Source organism: Oreochromis aureus, linkage group 19 (genome assembly GCF_013358895.1).
Source record: "Oreochromis aureus strain Israel breed Guangdong linkage group 19, ZZ_aureus, whole genome shotgun sequence".
In the NCBI taxonomy this organism is placed as follows: domain Eukaryota; kingdom Metazoa; phylum Chordata; class Actinopteri; order Cichliformes; family Cichlidae; genus Oreochromis; species Oreochromis aureus.
The window spans coordinates 16,673,792-16,694,951 of record NC_052960.1 but is presented as its reverse complement, the minus strand read 5'-3'; the positions used below and the strand labels follow the sequence as shown (position 1 = coordinate 16,694,951).

General features: G+C 43.7%; 2 protein-coding genes across 3 annotated transcripts in view; one reads left to right on the top strand and one right to left on the bottom strand.

Moving 5' to 3' along the window:
* cnksr1 (connector enhancer of kinase suppressor of Ras 1) overlaps positions 1-2,735 on the bottom strand; it is a 28,265-nt gene extending 25,530 nt beyond the window's left edge. For both annotated transcript variants that reach the window (XM_031758257.2, XM_031758258.2), the window contains exons 1-2: positions 2,474-2,735; positions 1,371-1,528 (exon numbers count right to left, since the gene is read on the bottom strand). In XM_031758257.2, coding sequence (XP_031614117.1) covers positions 1,371-1,528; positions 2,474-2,525 — 210 coding nt within the window. In that variant the 5' untranslated portion in view covers positions 2,526-2,735. The remainder of the gene's footprint in view (positions 1-1,370; positions 1,529-2,473) is intronic.
* A 10,038-nt stretch (positions 2,736-12,773) lies between these two features.
* rps6ka1 (ribosomal protein S6 kinase a, polypeptide 1) overlaps positions 12,774-21,160 on the top strand; it is a 46,368-nt gene continuing 37,981 nt past the window's right edge. The window contains exons 1-2 of the mRNA XM_031758209.2: positions 12,774-13,460; positions 20,824-20,868. Of these exons, the coding sequence (XP_031614069.1) occupies positions 13,398-13,460; positions 20,824-20,868 (108 nt within the window). The 5' untranslated portion in view covers positions 12,774-13,397. The remainder of the gene's footprint in view (positions 13,461-20,823; positions 20,869-21,160) is intronic.

The following is a 21,160-nucleotide window of genomic DNA, read 5'->3' as shown; positions in this document are numbered from 1 at the left end:
CATTATTTTATAAACAGTCTATCCTGAACCCTTAACTGCATAAATGATAAATCCTCACAGTACAATGCAATACAAGTGAAAGGGGGAAAAAACCAAATAGATTCAACTGTAACTAAGAGTAAAATCAATACATACTAACACAATCACTTTCATATGCTTGTCATCACAGTTTGCTGGCCAGCAGCATGAGACGTGACTCTTTAAAATCACTGAAGGAGGAGCATGCGATTGTTGTGACCCACTCATTGGTGGTCAAGAGGTTTGTACCGGTCAGGCTTTGTTGGTACACAACCAGCCGGAACACCGGGCCTGTCAACAAGTGGCCATGAATTTTTCATGGCCTTTTCAACACTGTAGCTGGTAATTATCTAACCGTGCGCGTGAATCTGTTTGGTCTACTCCATGTGAGTATCTGATGGGTGTTTTTATGAATGAGCGCAGTGTTAGCGCTTCACGGAGCATTAAGTCATGGAGGGAGGAGAGGAAGTGAGCACATGAAGTCACATGCACACTATAATGGAAGCTTGAAAAGTAAAGCTTTTACTAAACTGTTGCACCCTCATTCGCGCAGACTTTGGGTTTGAACTGTTCATGCTGTAATGACTAATCAGTATTAGTTATTTCAGCAGTTTAAGCAGCCTGAGTCTTAGGCTGATGTTTACAGGCTGTTACGCCACAAGAGCTGGAACCCGGCCTGGTACTGTCCTCCTCAATTAGTCCTAAGGCCATTCTGGAGTCCCCTCCACACACACACACACACACACACACACACACACACACACACACACACACACACACACACACAGAATTTAAGTCTCCTAAAACTTGCTCTTAAAATTGGACAAGCAGGGAAAATAATTATGCAGCAGAAAAAATGGGACAGAGAATCAAAGGGAATGCATAAGTGTTTTTTTTTTAGTTGACTGCACGATTTCCCTAAAATTTGCATGCAAACTATTAGGGCCAAGCTTTTGTATTCTAAATCTGCTTTGCTTACAGCTGATGCATGACTAGTCTTTTGATCTTAGCTAGAAAACCAAAGTAAGTATTTTACTGTGATATGTTGGATTGTTGTAAAAGTGACAGAAAAGTCAAGTACTGGCTGTATGTTCTGGCTAGATTTGCAACCGATTGACCGACAGCTGCTCATTCCACTGTGCAAACAAAAATAAGGTGTAAAAAACACAGCAGTGAGGCAAAATTATATCTCTGTGCTGCTGTATCAGAACATACGCACCAGAACATGATAGCATGATTACTGCACCGTTACAATCCATAGCACAGCAAAAACATGACAAAAGATACTCTGAGACACACTCAGCATCACTGTCTACATGTATTATAATATGTAATTCTCATTGCTCGCTCACCAGAGAGCACAGTTTCTCCACAGCCTCCAGTATAAGCTCCTGGTGTCCAATCTTATGGACTCCCAACTCCTCCAGGTCCTGAGAAGTCAACTGGAGCAGGTCCACACCTGATAGATGCCACTGTGCAACTGGATACTGATGCAGGGGAGCATCCAAACCTTGCCGAAGGGCACAAAAAACAACAGGCTTTAGCTGCACACATGGCAAAAGTATAAGTGGAAAAGTCCACATACTCATAAAGTCCTGTGCATGTGCAGGCTTGAAAATGGTCTTCTCCTTCTTCTCTACCACATGTTGAGTAATTAAGTGTGAAAAAGTAAAGACATGACTGTGAAACACGAGTAGTTTACTGATATCTGAACGATACACTGGCACCAAAGTAATACCAGTATTATGTGTATTAACTGTGCTATTAACTGTGTATTAAATTAAGCTATGATTTATGATCAAAACCACATCAGTAAAAAGCACAAGTCAAAAACATGACATTTAGAATTATCTCTAAAGCATGGAAATCATTGACACTTCTGTATATATATCACTATAATATATCAGTAATATGTAAGAATACTTTAATCTGCTTTTAAATACTCAAATACTGCTTTTAAATTAACACTAAAATGAAAGTATTTACAGCAAAATGTACTTTTGCTGTTAAAGCTGTATAATATATAGAGTGACTCCTTGTCAACTGTAATCCATTAAAAAAGTAATGTTTATAATTACAAAAAAAGGAGCCTACCATAAAATCAAAATATTAAAGTTAATCAATGACCTTAAAGCTGTGCTCAGTTACTTTCCACCACTACTTTAACACGTTTTAACAAACCAAATGGGTAAGCCTGTTTATATGACGAGATCTAAATAATATAAGTAGATGACAGGCATTCATGTAAACTATTGTTTCTACTTTAGTTGTTGACACTGATCAGAGCTACACTGTTTTGGCTTCTCCCTCTGCACGGGCCACTTCCTCATTCCACCTCCACCTTCCACTTCCAAGAGGATTTGTGTGGCGATTCTATTTCTAACATTACCGTGCGAGCCAATGTACCTGTGAAGTGATCAAGGCGTTAGACAAGGAAAAGCAATATGTGTCTCACCTTGGAGCCACTTGCTCACTCTCTCCTCGCTCCACGACGGTATAGGCTCCATGCTCGGAGTCCTGTTGCAGTCGCTCGTTCAGTTCCCAGCGGTCCTGGCCGATTTCTACCTCTCCGGGTGGCTGGAAGAAGAAAAAGTAGATCCTGATTCGGAATCAGACGACGACGACGACTGGCACTCCTTCTCTCAGGTACAGGTAAGAGTCTCCCACCTGCTGTCAGCCAATAACACGGAACTGTCAGCCTGCACCAGGAGCAAGACCCCTCCCACCTATCCCCCACCCCTTCCTTACCTGAAGGAATAGTGTGTTTACTGCGGCTTTAAGATTTCAGAACTTCCCTCATACTTTACTTTCATGCGCAGCTCACGTCGTCGCTCAAAAAAAAGGCGCACGACTCATGCAGCAATGTGGAAGTATGTATTGCACACAACACCTCAACAAAGGTACAATGCAATATAATAACAATGCGATAATCCTGTAATAGCCCTGCGCTACTTTTGGCTGGACCTGATTCAACCTTTTGATTTTCCACAGAAAAAAACAGCAGTTGCTGTGTAGAAAATTAGGTTTATAGAAATATTATGACACACCATTGCTGATTTCCTTTTTCTTAAAGCTCCTAAATTGCTGAAATACACAGAAACTGTAACTTGTTCACTGAGCAGCAGACTTAATCCTCTCTTCCAAGAATAACTGTTAGCCGGTTCTCCCGGGAATTTTCCGGAAATGTTTCCTTTTTTATCATTTGAACTCAGCTGACTAGTTATTTTTAGCTATGGATAGGTTTACGTGACATTGCTATAACTTTATAAATATTGTAATAATGTCCAGTAGTTTTACAGTGTCAGACATTTTCCGCTTGCTCATTTATTTATGGTATAAATAAATATATTAGAATCATCCTCCTGGAGGAAGAAATATCTTAGCTTATTTGTAAACACATTTTTGACCCACATGAAACCGCACAGATTATTATAATGCATCAAGCTGAATATATGATGCAGTTATCTATTTTAATATGGCCCCTTTGGCTTCTTATTTCTTCACCATAGGCTTCAATTCTACAGTAAATAATCTCTTACAGAAAACCGTGAGGACAAAACAGCACTGTGAGAATGTGTGCTCTAAATCAAAATGTACTTTGATCAAGTGTGCTAAAGGGCAACACCTGATGGAAAGGCTACTGGCCTCAAAGAACTGCCCTCTGATATCTGGCACCCCCTGCTGTTATGCTCTTTGAACCAAGAGAAAGAGGCAGAGGCAGAGGGAAAGCTGACCTCATATGTCAGTAGGCAAAATGGCATTGTGCCCATATCCATGTGGCATATATGATCAGTGGCCACTCAGTTAGGTACACATGTTCATCTTCTTGTTAATGCAAATATCTAATCAGCCAAAGACATGGCAACAACTAAGTGCATTTAGGTATGCAGACGTGGTCAAGAAGACCTGCTGATGTTCAAAAGCATCTAAGGATGACGAAGAAAAGTCACTGAAGTGACTTTAAAAATGACAAGTTTGTTGGTGCCAGACAGGCGGGTGTGAGTATTTCAGAAACTGCTGATTGACTGGGATGTTCCCCACACGACCATGTCTACAGTTAACAGACAATGATTTGAAGAAGAGAAAATATCCAGTGAGCATCTTGATGCATTCTCAATCATCCAGGAAAGTAAATCTCCAAAAGTTGATTCTGTTCATCTGGACGTTGCTTTTTCAGTGGGAGAAATGTTTCGTCACTCATCCAAGTGACTTCTTCAGTCTCAGCTGCCTGCAGGTTTCCCCAGTCTTTCCCCAGTCATTATGCAAATGTACTGTTTATAAGATTGGGGAAACCTGCATTCAGCTGAGACTGAAGAAGTCACTTGGATGAGTGACGAAACATTTCTCCCACTGAAAACGCAACGTCCAGATGAACAGAATCAACTTTTGGAGATATCCAGTGAGCAACAAATCTCTGGCTGAAAATGTCTTGCTGGAGAATGGCCACATCGTTTTGAAATGATAGAACAGTAATAGTAACTTAAATACCCAGTGGTTACAGCCACAGTATACCAAAGAGCATTTCCGAATGCACCAAAGTCTTGACTTTGGTAAATTTGGTTGAATTTGGCACAAATAAAAGCAAAGCAAAATGCACCCATCCTGCCTTGTATCAGCACTTCTGGCTGCTGGTGCAGCACATTTATGACCACAGTAAACCCATATTCTAATGACTGCTTCCAGGAGGATTGTCATAAAGCTCAAACCTATTGAATTAAGATCTTAAACTGGGTTCTTGAACATGACGGTGAGTTCGCTGTACTCAAATGGCCAGATAGTCACCAAATCTAATCCAATAGAGCACCTTTGGGATGGGGTAGTTTCAATCTGCAGCAACTGTGTGATCCTATCATGTCAATATGGATCAGAATTTCTTTCCTGCACCTTTCTATACCATGAATAATTAAAAGCAATTCTAAAGACAGTAGGGAATCAAATAGCAGCGTGTACCTAATAAAGTGGCCTACGGGTGTATGTTTTGTCAGTTTTTCTGGTTTTTGTATGTTTGGGGGGGTAGTAAATAAATACTTCTTCAATATGGACTCCTTATTTTAAACTGTAACTTATTACAACACCTGAAATAAATAGTTTTAAAGTAAAGGGGAAAAAAAAAAACTGCAGCCTCCCAGTGCAGCAGACATGTCGTCATTATTGCTGACTGAACCGCTGTTGTTACTGTCAGAACTGTCTGTTGTATATTCTATTACGTGCACTGATAGCAAAGAAATAACCAGAGCCAAACTACTTGTATGTGTAGACACACTTGGTCAGTACAGCTGATACAACTCTTGCTGGGTTAAGATGTTCTCAGCTGAAAATGTGAGAGGAAGAAGAAACAAACTTGTGTGTAACACATGACTCTACTAGCCTAACAAATCAAGTCTGAACTTGTCCCCAGTACTGCTCTGAGATCAAGTCCTGTAAAGGCTATCCTGTAGTGTTTTGGGGCTTTTTTATTATTATTTAGAAAGAGCACTTTTATTGGACATGGATCACTTAAGCTGTTCTTTGGCTTTCCTGTTTTCCAGTCTACAAAAACCTAATAATAGCCTTTAGCATCGTGACTTTTGACTTTAAGTGGGTTACTTGTCTCACTGAAACTGACTGACATCACAATCTTCGATAGTTGTTTGTTCGTGCTGATTTTGGTCTCTGGGATTGTTTTTGTTTATATATATATTTTTGTGAAGGCATGTCCTTGGCCCACCTACTGGCCCAGCCCAAATACCTGGGCTACAACTTCAAGCCTCAACATGCTGTTTTTTTACTCGACAGTGAAGATTTGCTGTTTGTAGACCGGAGAGGTGTACAAGCTGTTAGTGTAAAACAAAGTGTCTGTGTCATTTAACTCTATAACCTGTCTTCTCTTCTTTACTCCTCACTCTTTTCTTGGAGTAACCGTAACCCACATTATTTAGTTAGGGATTATTAAAGTATTTTGACTCTGCTTGATTCTCTTTTATACATTTCTATGTCCAATCAGTATTGCCAGTGGGCTTTATCCTTAGTCATTCTGTCCTTTTAGCTATTTCTTAATGGAAATTCCACAGATGTTTGAAATATAATAACTCTTTCTTCTCTTTGTTCATACGGCACAAAGCCAGGATGTATTTTCAGTCATTACAACTGCATCTTGTCCTTCTATAGTCATTCTGCAGAGATTGGATAATTACCCTTGCTTCACTATTGAGCAGCTAATTAATTTGTTCAGTGCTGGGCTCCTTGCACTAGCAGCTTGGTTAAAAGAAAGGAATTATTATCTCAGATTTCATGAGTACCTCGACTGAAATCTGACAGACCCGGAGTGTTACATTTAGACCTGTATATAGTGGATGCTGCTAGCAGGAATAGCAGTGTCGTTTATTGCTGCTGTGTTGTGCACTGCTGTAACACTAGTGTGCTCCTGTCTTAAAGTAATTTCCTGGTGTCTCTGTTGCACAAGCAAATGAATCGTTTGGATTAACTACCCATAAACAGAATTATACTTAACCTTAGATTGTTGCAGATCTACTCATTGTTATAAAGCTGAGCAGGAAATAAAATATAAAACGTAACTGTTTAAAATGTATTAATCTTACATATATATTGTTTGGTTATATGTAAGGTTGTTCCAACATACACACATATACAAATACAAATATACTAATACTGCTACTAATAATCTGTTGCTAACCATTTTTCCTGTGTACCTCCATGGTTTAAGAATAAAGGAGTTGTTAGAAACCCATGTGGTGTCAGTCTTGTGTAAATTAAAATAGGCTATGTCTACTGTTTAATTTATTATATGTCACATTTCGCCCTCTCCGTGAATCGCTACCTTATCGTGGTGGAGGGGTTTGTGTGTCACAGGGATCCCAGGGGCTATGTTGTCTGGGGGCTTTTGCCCCCTGGTAGGGTCTCCCATGGCAAATTGGTCCTGGGTGAGGGACCAGACAAAGAGCGATTCAGAAGACCCGTATGAAAAGAACATCGAGGGAACAGTTTACCCTGCCCGGGATAGGGTTACCGGGGCCCCGCCCTGGAGCCAGGCCCGGGAGGGTGCCCGAGGGCGAGCGGCCTGGTGGCCGGGCCTTAGTCCATGGGGCCCGGCCGGGCACAGCCCAAGAGGAGACATGGGCCCATCCTCCCGCAGGCCCACCACCCGCAGGAGGCGCCATAGGGGTCGGGTGCATTGTGTGTCGGGCGGCGGCCAGGAGCGGAGGCCCTGGCGGACCGATCCCGGCTGCCAAGACTGGCAATAGGGACATGGAATGTCACCTCTGGTGGGGAAGGAGCCTGAGTTAGTGCGTGAGGTTGAGAAGTACCGGCTAGATATAGTCGGGCTCGCCTCACGCATGGCTTGGGCTCTGGAACTAGTCTCCTGGAGAGGGCTGGACTCTGTCTCAGTCTGGAGTTGCCCCTGGTGAGAGGCGGCGGGCTGGGGTGGGTATTCTAATATCCCCGGCTTGCTGCCGGTGCGCTGGGGTTTTTCCCGGTGGATGAGAGGGTTTGTTCCCTGCGCCTCAGGGTCGGGAACGGGTCCTGACTGTCATCTGCGCTTATGCGCCGAGTGGCAGTTCAGAGTACCCAGCCTTCTTAGAGTCCCTGGGGGGTGCTGGAAGGTGCCCCACCTGGAGACTCTGTTGTCCTGCTGGGAGACTTCAATGCTCACGTGGTAACGACAGCGAGACCTGGAGGGGCGTGATTGGGAGGAACGGCCTCCCTGATCTGAACCCGAGTGGTGTTTTGTTATTGGACTTCTGTGCAAATCACAGTTTGGCCATAACGAACACCTTGTTCGAACATAAGAGTGTCCATAAGTGCACGTGGCACCAGGATGCTCTAGGGCCGCAGGTCGATGATCGATTTTGTAATCGTATCACCAGACCTGCGACCATATGTTCTGGACACTGGGTAAAGAGAGGGGCTGAGCTGTCAACTGATCACCACCTGGTGGTGAGTTGGATCAGGTGGCGGGGAAGACGCTGGACAGACCCGGTGCACCTAAACGCGTGAGTGAGGGTGTGCTGGGAACGTCTAGCAGAGGCCCCAGTCATGAGATCTTCAACGCACACCTCCGGCAGAGCTTCAACAACATTCCGAGGGAGACTGGGGACATTGAGTCCGAATGGACCATGTTCAGCGTCTCCATTGCCGGGCTGCTGCATTGAGCTGCGGCCGCAAGGTGGTTGGTGCCTGCCGTGGTGGTAATCCCCAACCAAATGGTGGACACCAGAGGTGAAGGGAGCCACCAGGCTGAAGAAGGAGTCCTATCGGGCTTGGTTAGCCTGTGGGACTCCAGAGGCAGCTGACAGGTATCGACAGGCCAAGCGGAATGCGGCTCGGGCAGTGGCTGAAGCAAAAACTCGGGTGTGGGAGGAGTTCGGAGAGGCCATGGAAAAAGACTTTCGGACTGCCTCGAAGAGATTCTGGCAAACCGTCAGGCGTCTCGGGAGGGGAAAGCGGTGCTCTACCTGCACTGTGTATAGTGCTGGCGGTGCGCTGCTGACGCCGACTGAGAAAATTGTCAGACGGTGGAAGGAATACTGAGGACCTCCTTAATCCCACTGACACGTCTTCCGAGGAGGAAGCAGAGTCTGGGGATGAGGGAATGACCCGCCAATTTCTGGGGTCGAGGTCACTGAGGCAGTTAAACAACTCCTCGGTGGCAGAGCCCCTGGTGTTGATGAGGTCCGCCCGAGTTCCTGAAGGCTCTGGACGCTGTAGGGCTGTCCTGGCTGACACGCCTCTACAATGTTGCGTGGAGATCAGGGCAGTACCCTGGACTGGCAGACCGGGGTGGTGGTCCCCATCTTTAAGAAGGGAGACCGGAGGGTGTGTTCCAACTACAGGGGATCACACTCCTCAGCCTCCCTGTTAAAGTCTATGCCAGGGTGTTGGAAAGGAGAGTTCGTCCGTTAGTCGAACCTCGGATACAGGAGGAACAATGCGGTTTTCGTCCTGGTCGCGGAACACTGGACCAGCTCTTTATCCTCTCAAGGATACTTGAGGGTGCATGGGAGTTTGCCCAACCAGTCTACATGTGTTTTGTGGACTTGGAGAAGGCATTCACCGTGTCCCTCGGGTGTCCTGTGGGAGGTGTTGCAGGAGTATGGGGTGTCTGGCCCATTGCTACGGGCCATTCGATCCCTATACAACCGCTGTAAGAGTTTGGTTCGCATTGCCGGCAATAAGTCGGACTCGCTTCCGGTGGGTGATGGGCTCCGCCAGGGCTGCCCTTTATCACCGATTCTGTTCATAATTTTATGGACAGGATTTCTAGGCGCAGCCAAGTGGCGGAGGGCTTTCACTTGTGGCCTCAGAATCTCATCTCTGCTTTTTGCGGATGATGTGGTTCTGTTGGCTTCATCGGGTGAGGGCCTCCAGCTCGCACTGGAACGGTTCGCAGCCGAGTGTGAAGCAGCGGGAATGAGGATCAGCACCTCCAAATCTGAGGCCATGGTTCTCAGCCGGAAAAGGGTGGAGTGCCCACTCCGGTCGGGATGAGTTCCTGCCCCAATGGAGGAGTTTAAGTATCTCGGGGTCTTGTTCGCGAGTGATGGGAGAAGGGAGCCGGAGATCGACAGACGGATTGGTGCTGCGGCTGCAGTGATGCGGACGCTGCACCGGTCCGTCAGGTGAAGAGGGAGCTGAGTGTAAAAGCGAAGCTCCCAATTTACCGGTCGATCTACGTCCCGACCCTCACCTATGGCCACGAGCTGTGGGTAGTGACCGAAAGAACGAGATCGCGGATACAAGCGGCAGAAATGAGCTTCCTCCGAAGGGTGGCTGGCCTCTCCCTTAGATATAGGGTGAGAAGTTCGGCCATCCGGGAGGGGCTCAGAGTAGAGCCGCTGCTCCTCCACATCGAAAGGAGCCAGTTGAGGTGGTTCGGGCATCTGATAAGGATGCCCCTGGGCGCCTCCTGGGTGAGGTGTTCGGCATGTCCCACCGGGAGGAGGCCCCGGGGCAGACCCAGGACGCGCTGGAGAGATTATATCTCTCGGCTGGCCTGGGAACGCCTTGGTGTTCCCCCGGATGAGCTGGAGGAGGTGGCTGGGGAGAGGGAGGTCTGGGCTTCTCTGCTTAGGCTGCTGCCCCCGACCCGATCTCGGATAAAGCGGATGAGGATGGATGGATGGAGGGACATTTCGACAGCAGAAAAAAAGTTTAATAAATGCTGAAATACAGTAAACACAGACAAAGTGCTTGATTCACTCAGCTGATGTTAAAGAAGCACAACTGTACACTGGGAAATACAGATGAAAAATTGATATACATCTATGGCACAATAATAATGTAAACAATACGTAAAAGTAAAAGAGCAATAGAAATAATAAATCAGAGAAAAGCAAAGGCAATAGATAAGCAGATTTATTTTGAGACGCTTTTTCGAGACCGACTGCCACTTCACAATTGGAGTATCCATGTATTTGCATTTTAATTGCCCTGTTTACAGGGACTTACATAACACGATTCATTGTTTCTCCTTCTGCACGCTCGGTCTCGCTCTCTCTCCTTTTTACCTCTGTGATTTCAGCTCAAAATGAAAATGAGGTTAATCAACAAGGTCAGGTTTGCATCCGTTTGTCTACTTTGCAGGCAGCCCTTTAGGGGGACTGAACAAGCCATCTACTTTGCTGCTTCTTGGCTTCAACAGCTCAACAAACACACTTTAGTCATCTTTCCAATACACTAGTCTTGCTCCGCACGTCTGTCTGCACGTGCATATGAAGCTGTATAGAGTCATATTGCCCATTTCCCGTTGAAGGTGGGGGTAGGGCATCCCCAGAGTCACTGGATGGGAATGGGAAACACCTCTGAGTCATCTGTGTAAGATGTGATGTCACCAGAGCATCATGAACAGAATAAGAGATTCCTTCTAGTTAGTATAGCAGTGGACTGCACTTCTAACACAAAGACAGCCTCGACTTTCATTTGTTAGGTTATTTATTTTATCAGGTTTGCCTCCTTTGTGGCTTATAATTTGCACTTTACATTGTATTGATTTTTGGTGAGCCGCACTCTTCCTAAATCTCTTGATTTGACCTTTCAACCCTCTAAATAATCACTTTATTTCCTCCTATAAATTGCCTTTATTTACACCCCTCGCTTCCACTGAAGGCTTACACCAAAAATGTCATATAACACAGGATGAGCCTTGCACAGTGGCAAACCATCAGCATCATTCGACTGGTATCCTTGTAGAGGTGCAGAGAGAGAAAGAGGAGAGAGCGACACTTGCCCAGCACATAATGGACAAGGAATAATGAGGAGAGGGAGGATGAGAGATGATGAAAAGAAAAGGATGGTCTGTCATATGGCTTCACTGACAAACACCATTACGAGGTGCCATGAGCTTTCCCTTAGCAGCTCTTTTTTACCACGGGAGACAAATCAATGGGTTAATGCAATCTCTGGGTGAGCTGTGACTTTCTATAGTGCATACAATGTGAGCATGATGCATAATACTCCACTTAGGAAGGGTGATGTCAGCCTTTGGTCACCCAGTGATGGTATGAATTTGTTACAGGATAAATAGGCTACACATAAACACTGTGATATTTGAAGGGAAAAGGAAAGTCAGCATATTCCCTCCCCCCCCTTTCAAACCCCTGTGTGTGGCAATGTTCGTCTGGGTATATGCATGTGTATTTTTTTGTCGTAGTTGTTGTTTTATAGTATGAATATTAATACAAAACTGCAGTAACCCTTGAGACATTAATTAGTGTGGCAGTTTTTCTTGAGTAAACAGAAGAGGTGCTGCCAACAGGTTAGAAACAAAGTGCGGCTACACAAGAGAAGAAGCGCTTCCCTCTCTAGTTCATTTCTTTTGTGTTTAACATCTTACAGCGCTCAGATAAACAGGCTACATCAATGCAGCAGTAGAATTTTAGACCTAGATAACACCGCCACTGAAAGAAAGGTGCCAAATTGTGAGCAATTTTCCATTCCACTTAGTTTTTCATTTGTGTTTCTGTGAATGCAATGCCTTCCCCATCTTGGGTTGAATCAAAAATTTATCAGATCCACAACACAAGGCGTTTTTTATGCCCTCCAGTTGCCAATAGTAACCAAAGCTGGCCAAGAGCAAAATCCACTTAGCAGTGAATGAAGCGGAGAAGTGTTGAGGGTGGAGGGCTGTATTATATCGCTGAAGATTACAAGGACCTTCACAAGAGCTGTTGTCAATGAAGAGAATGCTGCATCAGAGTAACGTCCGGAAAGAATAAAACACGACCTTTGATTCTAGTCTCTTCTGCTCCCTTCTCTTGAATTCTTTACATCATTGTGTAATCACAAATGTTATGTAATGTTTGCAATGGTGCATGTCATTTTTAGACCCAGAGGAAGTGATGATGCAGGGCCAAAAGCCAGTGTGCACTAAATATAATTTCATTGAATTAAAAATTTGAGAGGCCTGGCTGAGGAAAGCAGTGCCATTCTGGGTAGGAGAACTCTATTGGACTCTGCACTGGCTAGTCCATCTGTGATCAGTATATTGTGCTATCCAATATTCCTCCAATGCTTTTAGCTGATGGTGATTTAAAGGTTCCTCTTTGAAAGGCCAAGGATCTTTACTCCTCTGATGCACCTGCTGCACCACTTCATCAAAGAAAAGAGGCCGTTCCATGGGCAGCAGGCTCCCGGTACGCATTACGTAGTTGCAGACCCATTCTCTACCAGATGATGGCGCGATCAGACGGGCGGAACAAGCACAGAAGGGGGCTGGATAAAATCCTGCCGGAGCCTGCCAATAACAGCTCAAGTTGCATCCCCGCTCGTACTACAGAGCCACACTGAGGTCTCTGCGCGTATCGCATAGCGTTGGGAAGCTGGCGGACAGAGAGAAGTCTTCCCGTTCTGACTGGATGAATTCACGAGCGCACAAGAAGACGTAAATAAAGATCCGATACGGCGTCGATTGCAAGGACAGCCCGGGCTCTGGCTAATTCCTTTAGGTGGCATTAGACTCCCGCACAGCCTCATTAAAGGAGCTTGGATCAGTGTTGCTCTCTGCGCTCTTCTCTCCCGCTTGTCAAACCAAAATCCCGAGCAAGCCAACGCGCTTACCTGAAAGGACACGCTTGCTTGGGGTGTGTGTTTGTGCTGTTTCCACCAGGATAATCACTTTCAACAAATACGCACGAGTGACCCACCGTCGCCGAAGTCAAATCACGGGGATTACGTTTGTTTGCAAAGCTCTTGACCGCAGAGACCGTATGTGTGTCCTCTCCGCTCTGTAGAGAGCAAAGTGCTGATAAATCTCCTGTGACTGGACTCGGGACCTGAGTGAGGAGCTTCTCGGAACTGCACTTGACAGGAGCGGTTCGGACGAACCAGGAGTGACCAAAATTCGCACTTGAGCAGCTGAGGGGGAAACTGAAAATCCGGCAAAAATGCCTCTTGCACAAATCGCGGAGCCATGGCCCACGATGGAACTAGTGCAGCTCGAAACGGAGGTAAAGAGAGGTGACAGTGTTGGCACTGGGTGCATGGCTTGGGCGGATTTTTTTGTGCGTTTTTGCGCATTTTGTTTTCAGATTAAAATAGCCAACATTGCATGTGCTTTTTCACGAACAACCCCACATCCACCAGTCACCACTTTCTAGAAAAAGTGATTGAGAGTAAAGTTACTTGAAACGACTGAGTAGGCGCCTTTTAGAAGCGACACCGGCTTGTTGTATAAATGATAATCTGTCAATCTACACAAATAAAACGTATATTTGTAATTGGGGTAACACAAGTTTTGCAATCAGACTGACTTGTCCATTCAAAAATCTTCACTGATATTCAGGTTTTGGGAGGGGTAAAAGAACCAATCCAAAGCTTTGCCGGGCTCCCTTAACCAATAGAAAAATGCTTCATTATTATCACTTCATTTGAGAGCTTTGAATTTCCCTAAAGGTAGCTTAAAGACCCCCCAGTTTAATTCACCTTCTAGCAGTCACTGAAGCTCACCATCAACTCATTTGCAAAGCTCAAAGCCACAGGGTAGACCAGTTTGTCATGTTGCGTAAAGGCTCACCATCACACTCTCTCACTGTTATCACGTCTATAGTGGCTTCTATAGATCGCTGTTTGTAGTATCATGTAAGGTAATCACAGTGGGAGAAGCTGCAGCCTGATTATGGGTGATAGATTTCAAGTCTAAGTTTGACTCTTATAATTTAATGCTAATGAGTTGCAGATTAAACTGTAAACATTTGTCAGGCACAGTTCACAGAAACAACCAGCTTACACGAAGGAGGATGCCTGGTATCAGATTTGAATGCTATCTGGTGTTCATCTGTAAGCCCTAGGGAGGTGCACCCAATATAAAACGAGCTAAAAAGTGCACAGTACACACCCAAGATGCATGTAAAGCAATATAATCAAAACTGCATGCATATCAGTGTTAAGCATGCTTTGCAATGTTTTTTCCTCATATTTCACTTCAGAACTTATAGAATTAGGGAAATAGTGAGAGAGATTTGTAGCCACAGTGTTGTCCACCCTCCCGTAATTGTGTTGTTGCATTATTATTCATGAGCACTTCAGGTGCTGCTTGCAAGCTACCACATTTATGGTTATGAAGGGAAAAAAAATCAGACTGCAATCTAGTCTAGTCTCTCTAGTTGCTGTGTTTTAAAACAAAACCTGGCTTGTAGTAATAATACTGACAGTAGGCGCTGTCTAGTTGTTAGGATTTGCTTTTTTTAATTACCCCTCCAATTAGGTGGGTAAAGTGAGCATGTGATGCTCCTGTTTCAGGTGCCTGATCTCTACAATGAATAGCTTTGTGCACACTACTGTAAGTCTCCTCAATCAGCTTTGCGAGATCTGTGATTTAGAAATGAAGTTCATTTTTCTACCTCCCAGCCTGCGTAATCATTCTGATGTGATAGCAGTGGGAATTTAACTTGGTTAGAGAAAATGTGAAATTGTCTAAATTTGCTCTATGAACGTAACCGTAACTCAAGAAATATCCCAGACAGCTTAACAAGTCTTCACAAATTAGACCCCTGCAGTTAATATGAAGATTTGGAAATTGAAACATCTCCGCCTACAGATTCAGTTGCGGCAGTTACTGTTGGAGGAGAGAAATGTGAGTCTAAGTGTATGATGAATGGAAAGAAAAGTCTTTGGTTAACATTCAAACAGAGTCATCTTGACATCGTTTGTTCAAGCAAGCTCCACTATTGACAGTATTCTGCAGCATGTGAGTTGGCTGAGTAGCATATCACAGCTGAACAGATGGTGGTGCAGAGCCTGTGAAGAGTGCTAAGTTTAACGCTGTGAAAATGCCCTGCCTTTGGAACGTGCAATAGTTACAACTCTGTGAATCAAATCTGTGCAATTCCTGGTTTAAAAAAAAAAAGTGTGTGTGTAAAATATCAGGATATATGATATTTATAAATTTGATATGTATATCTATATATTTTGTTTTGTTTTTTCTATTGTATGTCAGCGTTGGTTACTGAAATCCAAGATCTGTTATTGGTTAGATCAGACAAACACTGCCAGTCAGGATGGGATCTCTGCCATTTATCTCCACCAACCTACCAACCAGCTGCACACTTTGGTTTCAAATAGCTTTGGGATCAGATTGATTGAGCAGAAAGCTTGAGTTTTAGACAGGAGGCCGTGCCAGTGAACATGCGAGTCATATGGGCAGATGGAACAGACAGAGATACACACTTTTGGATGATTTAGAAAAAAAGAAAAGGGGGGAAAAAAACCACACAGAGAATGATGTGCTCTGATACACCAACTGATGGGAAGTCTGTTTTCCCCTCGTCACTCATAATGAAAGTACTTGTGTTTGGAGGCCATCACCGTGCCATAAATGGAAATCGGTTAAATTCGCTTTTGTGCTTTATTCTGCGACAAAGCAAGCAAGAGAGAAACGTCTAAAGTGAGCGATTTGGGGAAAAAAAGTGTTTGATTGAGACCTTTTATGCCATATCTGTTGTGAATGAACTTCAGTGATTCATCCCTGATAAAGGCACTTTAACAAATATGCTCATGCTGTCCCAGCTGAGTCACTAGCACCTGCATGAGCCCCTGTCACTACTACGTTGAGGCAGGTCCACCAAAAGTTCTGAGTCATGCTTATGTCAGTATTTAGTAATTGTAGATTTCAAATAGAGGAAAAACTACGCAGATCCAAATTAGTAAATTCCTCCACTCATATTCAACATTTTTTCCACATCAGCCTTTTGTTTCGTTTAATTTAAATTTTTATGTTCACAAGTTTTCCCTTTCGCTCCTGTGTCTGCTCAGGTTTAAAAGCTCATAAGTGCGGTGAGATGGTGGCAGAAAGCTGTCACATACAAGTTGGCCCTGTTAGGTTGGGTTAGAATGTATTTCAGTCCCGATCTGGGCCCACATCTGTTGGCTTAAAATTAAAATGTAAACATGCGTGGTTTATTTATAAGAACTACTCAAGCCTTGGCTTACAGAGCAGGATTCCACAAGCTTATGTGGCGAAGGAGGTTAAAATAAGTAAGATTGATAGATGGAATGTGTGCTGTTTCCCAGCAAGGTGTGGTCAGCAGTGTGCTGTCAGGTTCTTGAGTGTGCACGAGTTCATTTCACATTCATGCTTTGCTCTGTGGGTGTATATATGTGTGTGTGTGTATGTTCGCACTGGCAGGCTTGGCTGTAGCTAATCTGGGTGTGATCTGTGGAACACCTGAGCACCTGGGAGTGGAGGAAGGCATGTGATAACACAACCCTCAGCTTGATAGGTTCAAAGAAAGATTGAGTTCTAATACCTTTTTGGTTTTTAGAGGTAAATATTAATCTAAAGTCACTAAAGCTTGAAGTGTACATTGCACAGCCTCAGCCATACCTGTAGGCAGTAGTGCTGCTCTCTATCCTTTTAAGGTTGCCGACTTGTGAAAGGAGCTACTTGGCTCACAGTTAAAAGGAGAAACACCTATTGTCCTTTTTCTGGAACTGACTAGAAGCTGTCAATATTCACTGATGAGATTACGAGAAATTCTGTCAGATAGTATTACAGGCATAGAGAATAAGTGGTTATTGTATTTCTTAGTTGCCTAGTTACAGGGCCGTACTGCTCACACTGTAAAACGTGGACTTATCTATCAAACTCACACAGACCACCAGTGCTCTGAGATTGTTTAATTTGCCTAATCATACAGAGCCCTGTGAGGAAAATTTGAATTTCTGCTGTCTGGCTCAGACTTGCTTAACACGTTGGTCTTTAAATCTGTTTACAGCATGCTTGTGGTCTGAAAATTTCTCCCATTGTGCATTTTTTTGCTTCCATGTTTGTATTTAAACAGCACACTTTGAGCATATTTATATGCCCCTTTTTTTTGTGTGCCTGTGCTCTCGCTAAGGAAACCCACTGGGGGGGAAAAGCACCATTAACTGGGCCACTTGGATCAGCCATGCAGTGCTAATGAGGTTGAAATGTGTTGAGCAGCAACGTCAGAAAGACGATGTGAACCGCAGACACAAACTTGCACAGTTACATTCACACAAATAGAATCCCCACTCCTGGTACAAAAAAAGCTAGCCACACCGACACAGGGAATACCAGAGGGTAAAGTAAGGCTGGGAGAGGTGTCTATTGCACCAACAGACTCTGCACTTCCTCAGGATTTCCTTTATCATTCCTTAAACACATCTGGGCCTAACTTTAGACTGTACCTCGTCATTAAATTGCTTCCATTTTTCAGTTTTCTACCCCATCCCCTCACATTACGGCTGTTAAAACCTTTATGACTGGTGCAGTATGGCTAAATTAAATCCCCGGATCATGATTAAAGTTCAACTTGTAAAAGCGCCTGGAAGTGTACAGAGCTGTACTATCCCTGCAATTTAGAAGTACTACTAGAATAAAACTCAAAGCAGAAAATAAGCCAGTTCATACGGTCGGCAGGCACATCCAGTCTTACAGAACGGGAGCGAATGTGTTATGAGGTATTACAGCGACAGTAAACTAAATCCACAGTCTGCGTGCTTTCTGTCAGAGGGACTTTTTTTTTCCCCTTCAGCAAACGAGAGTAGCAAAGCTGCTCTGCTGTCGCTGCCTGTGCCTATGTCTATATCTTAAAATCAAGCTCTATTAATCAGCACACGCAAGAAATTTCCCCTACTGCACTCAACGTTTCTATACAGGAACAGCCAGAAGAGATAAGTAAAAGTAAAACAAAGCTGTAAGTTTTGTACTTTACTGTTAAGTATGTAAGGAATAATTGTCTGTTTTGTCCCCTTTTGCAGTTTTTTCTCTATCTTTAAAAGTCAACCAGTAGGAAGCAAATAAAGATTATTTGTCAAGCCCAAGAATAAAAACACCTAAATACCTAAATTGTCTAATGCATGTATACATATATGCTGTTTAAGTCTACAGTTAACAAAACAATGTATTTAAACATTATACAGTATTGGGCAAAAGTCCTGAGTCACTCCTAATTTTTTAATATTTTTCTAGGATACTGGTAAATATGTGTGTAGCCATACATGGAAATACAGTATATAAGACATAAGCAGTTTGCACAATTCTAATAAACTTGAAAGTAAATCTTTGTTATGACTGCCTTCATTCTTCAACCCAACGTGAACTTTCTTAGACAAGCTTTCTGGTACTTTCTTTAAGTAGTCTTCAGGAATAGTTCTCCAGGCTTCTTTAAGGATATATCAACACTGTCCTTTGGATGTTGGCTTTCTTTTCTTCTATTGCCTGTAAAGATGATCCCATACTGCCTCAATAATGTTGAGGTCTGGGCTCTGGGGAGGCCAATCCATGACTGATCTCCAGGTATGCTGTTACTGCATTGGCAATGTGTTTGAGATCATAGTCATGCTAAAACTCATCAAGCAATCACATGCTTTCCAGCTGGTATTGCATGGTGGATCAAAATCTTTTGGGACTTTTCTGTGTTCATAATTACATCATTTTTCATCAGGTCGCCACCACAGGCTGAAATGCAGGCCCAAACCATGTCAGAGCCTCTACATATGGCTGTAGACACTGTTGTACCTCTGTACAACAAAAAAAACCCAAACATATTTGGACTCGTGACTCTGACCGGTTTCCACTGATTTTCAGTGCAGTTTGTGTGTGATTTGGGATGACTCAGCATTGTTTTCCTGTTTCCCTTCCTTAAGAATGGCTTTTTGACAGCCACCCTTCCACTGAGATCATTTCTGATGAGGATTTGCAGAACAGATGGATGAACTGAAGGGCCAGGTGTATCTCTCAGGTTCTGTTTCAGGTCTGGGTTTTCAGGACTTAATCTTCAGTCCTGCTGTTGTGGCTCGAAATGAACATAAACCAACACAGCTTGGTGAGTAATTAGCTTGGGCTTAATTATAATGGGAGAAATGAAATTTGGTCTATAAACCAGCCCTGCACTAGATAATGAGTCAAATGATTATCAGAGTAGGCGCCTATAGAAAGAAACTCCCAGGGTTGTTCATTTCAATACTTTCTGTTTATTGCTTGTCATTGTGTTGACTCCCTGTTGAGTTTTCTGCAGTCTGAGGGAAGAGGAAGACAGCATCAAGGAAGTGAACAGTCTCATTCTGAAATGGGAAAAACAAAGCTTAAAACGGAAGGGGAGTGGGGAGTTTTTTTTAAGTCCTCACTCATGTGTTTCCTTAATCACTGAAAGCATTCAGTTATAAGGAATCTCAAAAAGTAGAGTTTAAAGTACACAGGCCCTGAGCATGAAGGGTGGATCTGATGAAAGAGTGGGATCATGCAAGAAACTGAAGTCAGGTTATTTGAACCTAGCAGTGCAGTGTCACATTAAACAGAACTTAACAGAACTTGCCTTTGAGATAGCCCTCGCTTTTAATGCAAAATGTAGAAGCTAGGAGACACATTTTCTGACGAGACAGCCTCTGATGAACATTAGTAATGCCAGAGTGCACCGTTAACTGCTTATGCCATTAAAATGAAGTTTGTGCCTATTGTGGGTTTTAAGCTATATCAAAACAGTTTTAAATAATAACCCATTTCATACGGGTCTTTCATTTTTGCTAAATTGCACTGACTTCTTCTAGAATGCAAAAAAATAATATGGACATATTTGTGTAGATATTGCCATAATGTCAAGATGTTATGAGTCGTAACTTTGCATTAATGCAGTTCAGTTGTTAAACTTGCATACAGTTGCAACAAATCTTAGACTGGTGTTGTGCACCTCAGGCCTGGATACCTGAGATAAAGATGAAAGAGTTTAAAAACACTATTCTGTGTTTTGAAGAGGTGTTTGAACCTCATGCAAGCTCTTATTAAATGTCTAAATGCTCTTAGCCGGCCAGACAGTCGGTCTTCGTCTGTCTGGCCTCTCTGACCCATGATCCTGATTTGGACTGACATCATCGCAGCCCCTGCTATGTAAAAATTACATCACTCGCCTCTTTTTATCGTTCTGCTGTTGCTTTTTCTGTCTCTTTTTTTGTTTAACCCTTTGTTTGCAGCGGAATGAGATCCACATCTAATCAACTAATCTGTCTGAAATCCCACCATATTTTCAAAGTTAGTCACTCACTTCTTCCGCGGGAACAGCATGTTGAGTTTCACAATAGCTACCATTGAATCATTGTTTTCCAAATACCAATGATTACCCTTTTCAGTGAGACTTACCTACTGAGGATATGCAATTGTGTGTTGGCTTTACATTATTAGGTTTGCTAGTGAAGGAGCAAAGTGCTGGATACAGTGGACTGCTGCCGCCCACACAGCCTTGCAAATATCGCCGTGCCTCGCTTTCTCCCTCCTTTAGACCCATCCAGACACATGTGATATATTCACTTAACATCCACACTGACCAACTTTTTCTCATCTGCTTTTCTTGACAGAATGGACAGAGCACTACAGAGGATGGAGTCACAACTGCTGTCAAGGTAGGTGGTGTTTCTGGAACAATGACACGCACTCGCACAAACATGCACAAATGTGACTCAATATTCATGCAGCTTAACGTCCAGTAAATTACAGCGAGAACTTGGACGCAAGTCTTGTTTTGAATTCTTGGCTTTTGCGCGCGCTCTTCTGTGAAGACGAGCAGCAGAAGGCGAAATTCCATCAAAGGGCAAATTTTTGTGCGAATCTTCATTTTGAACCGTTTCCATCTCTGTAGCAAAAAAGAAAGCCGTGGCGCTCTCTCACGTGTCAGGCTTTTGCAAGTGTGTGACT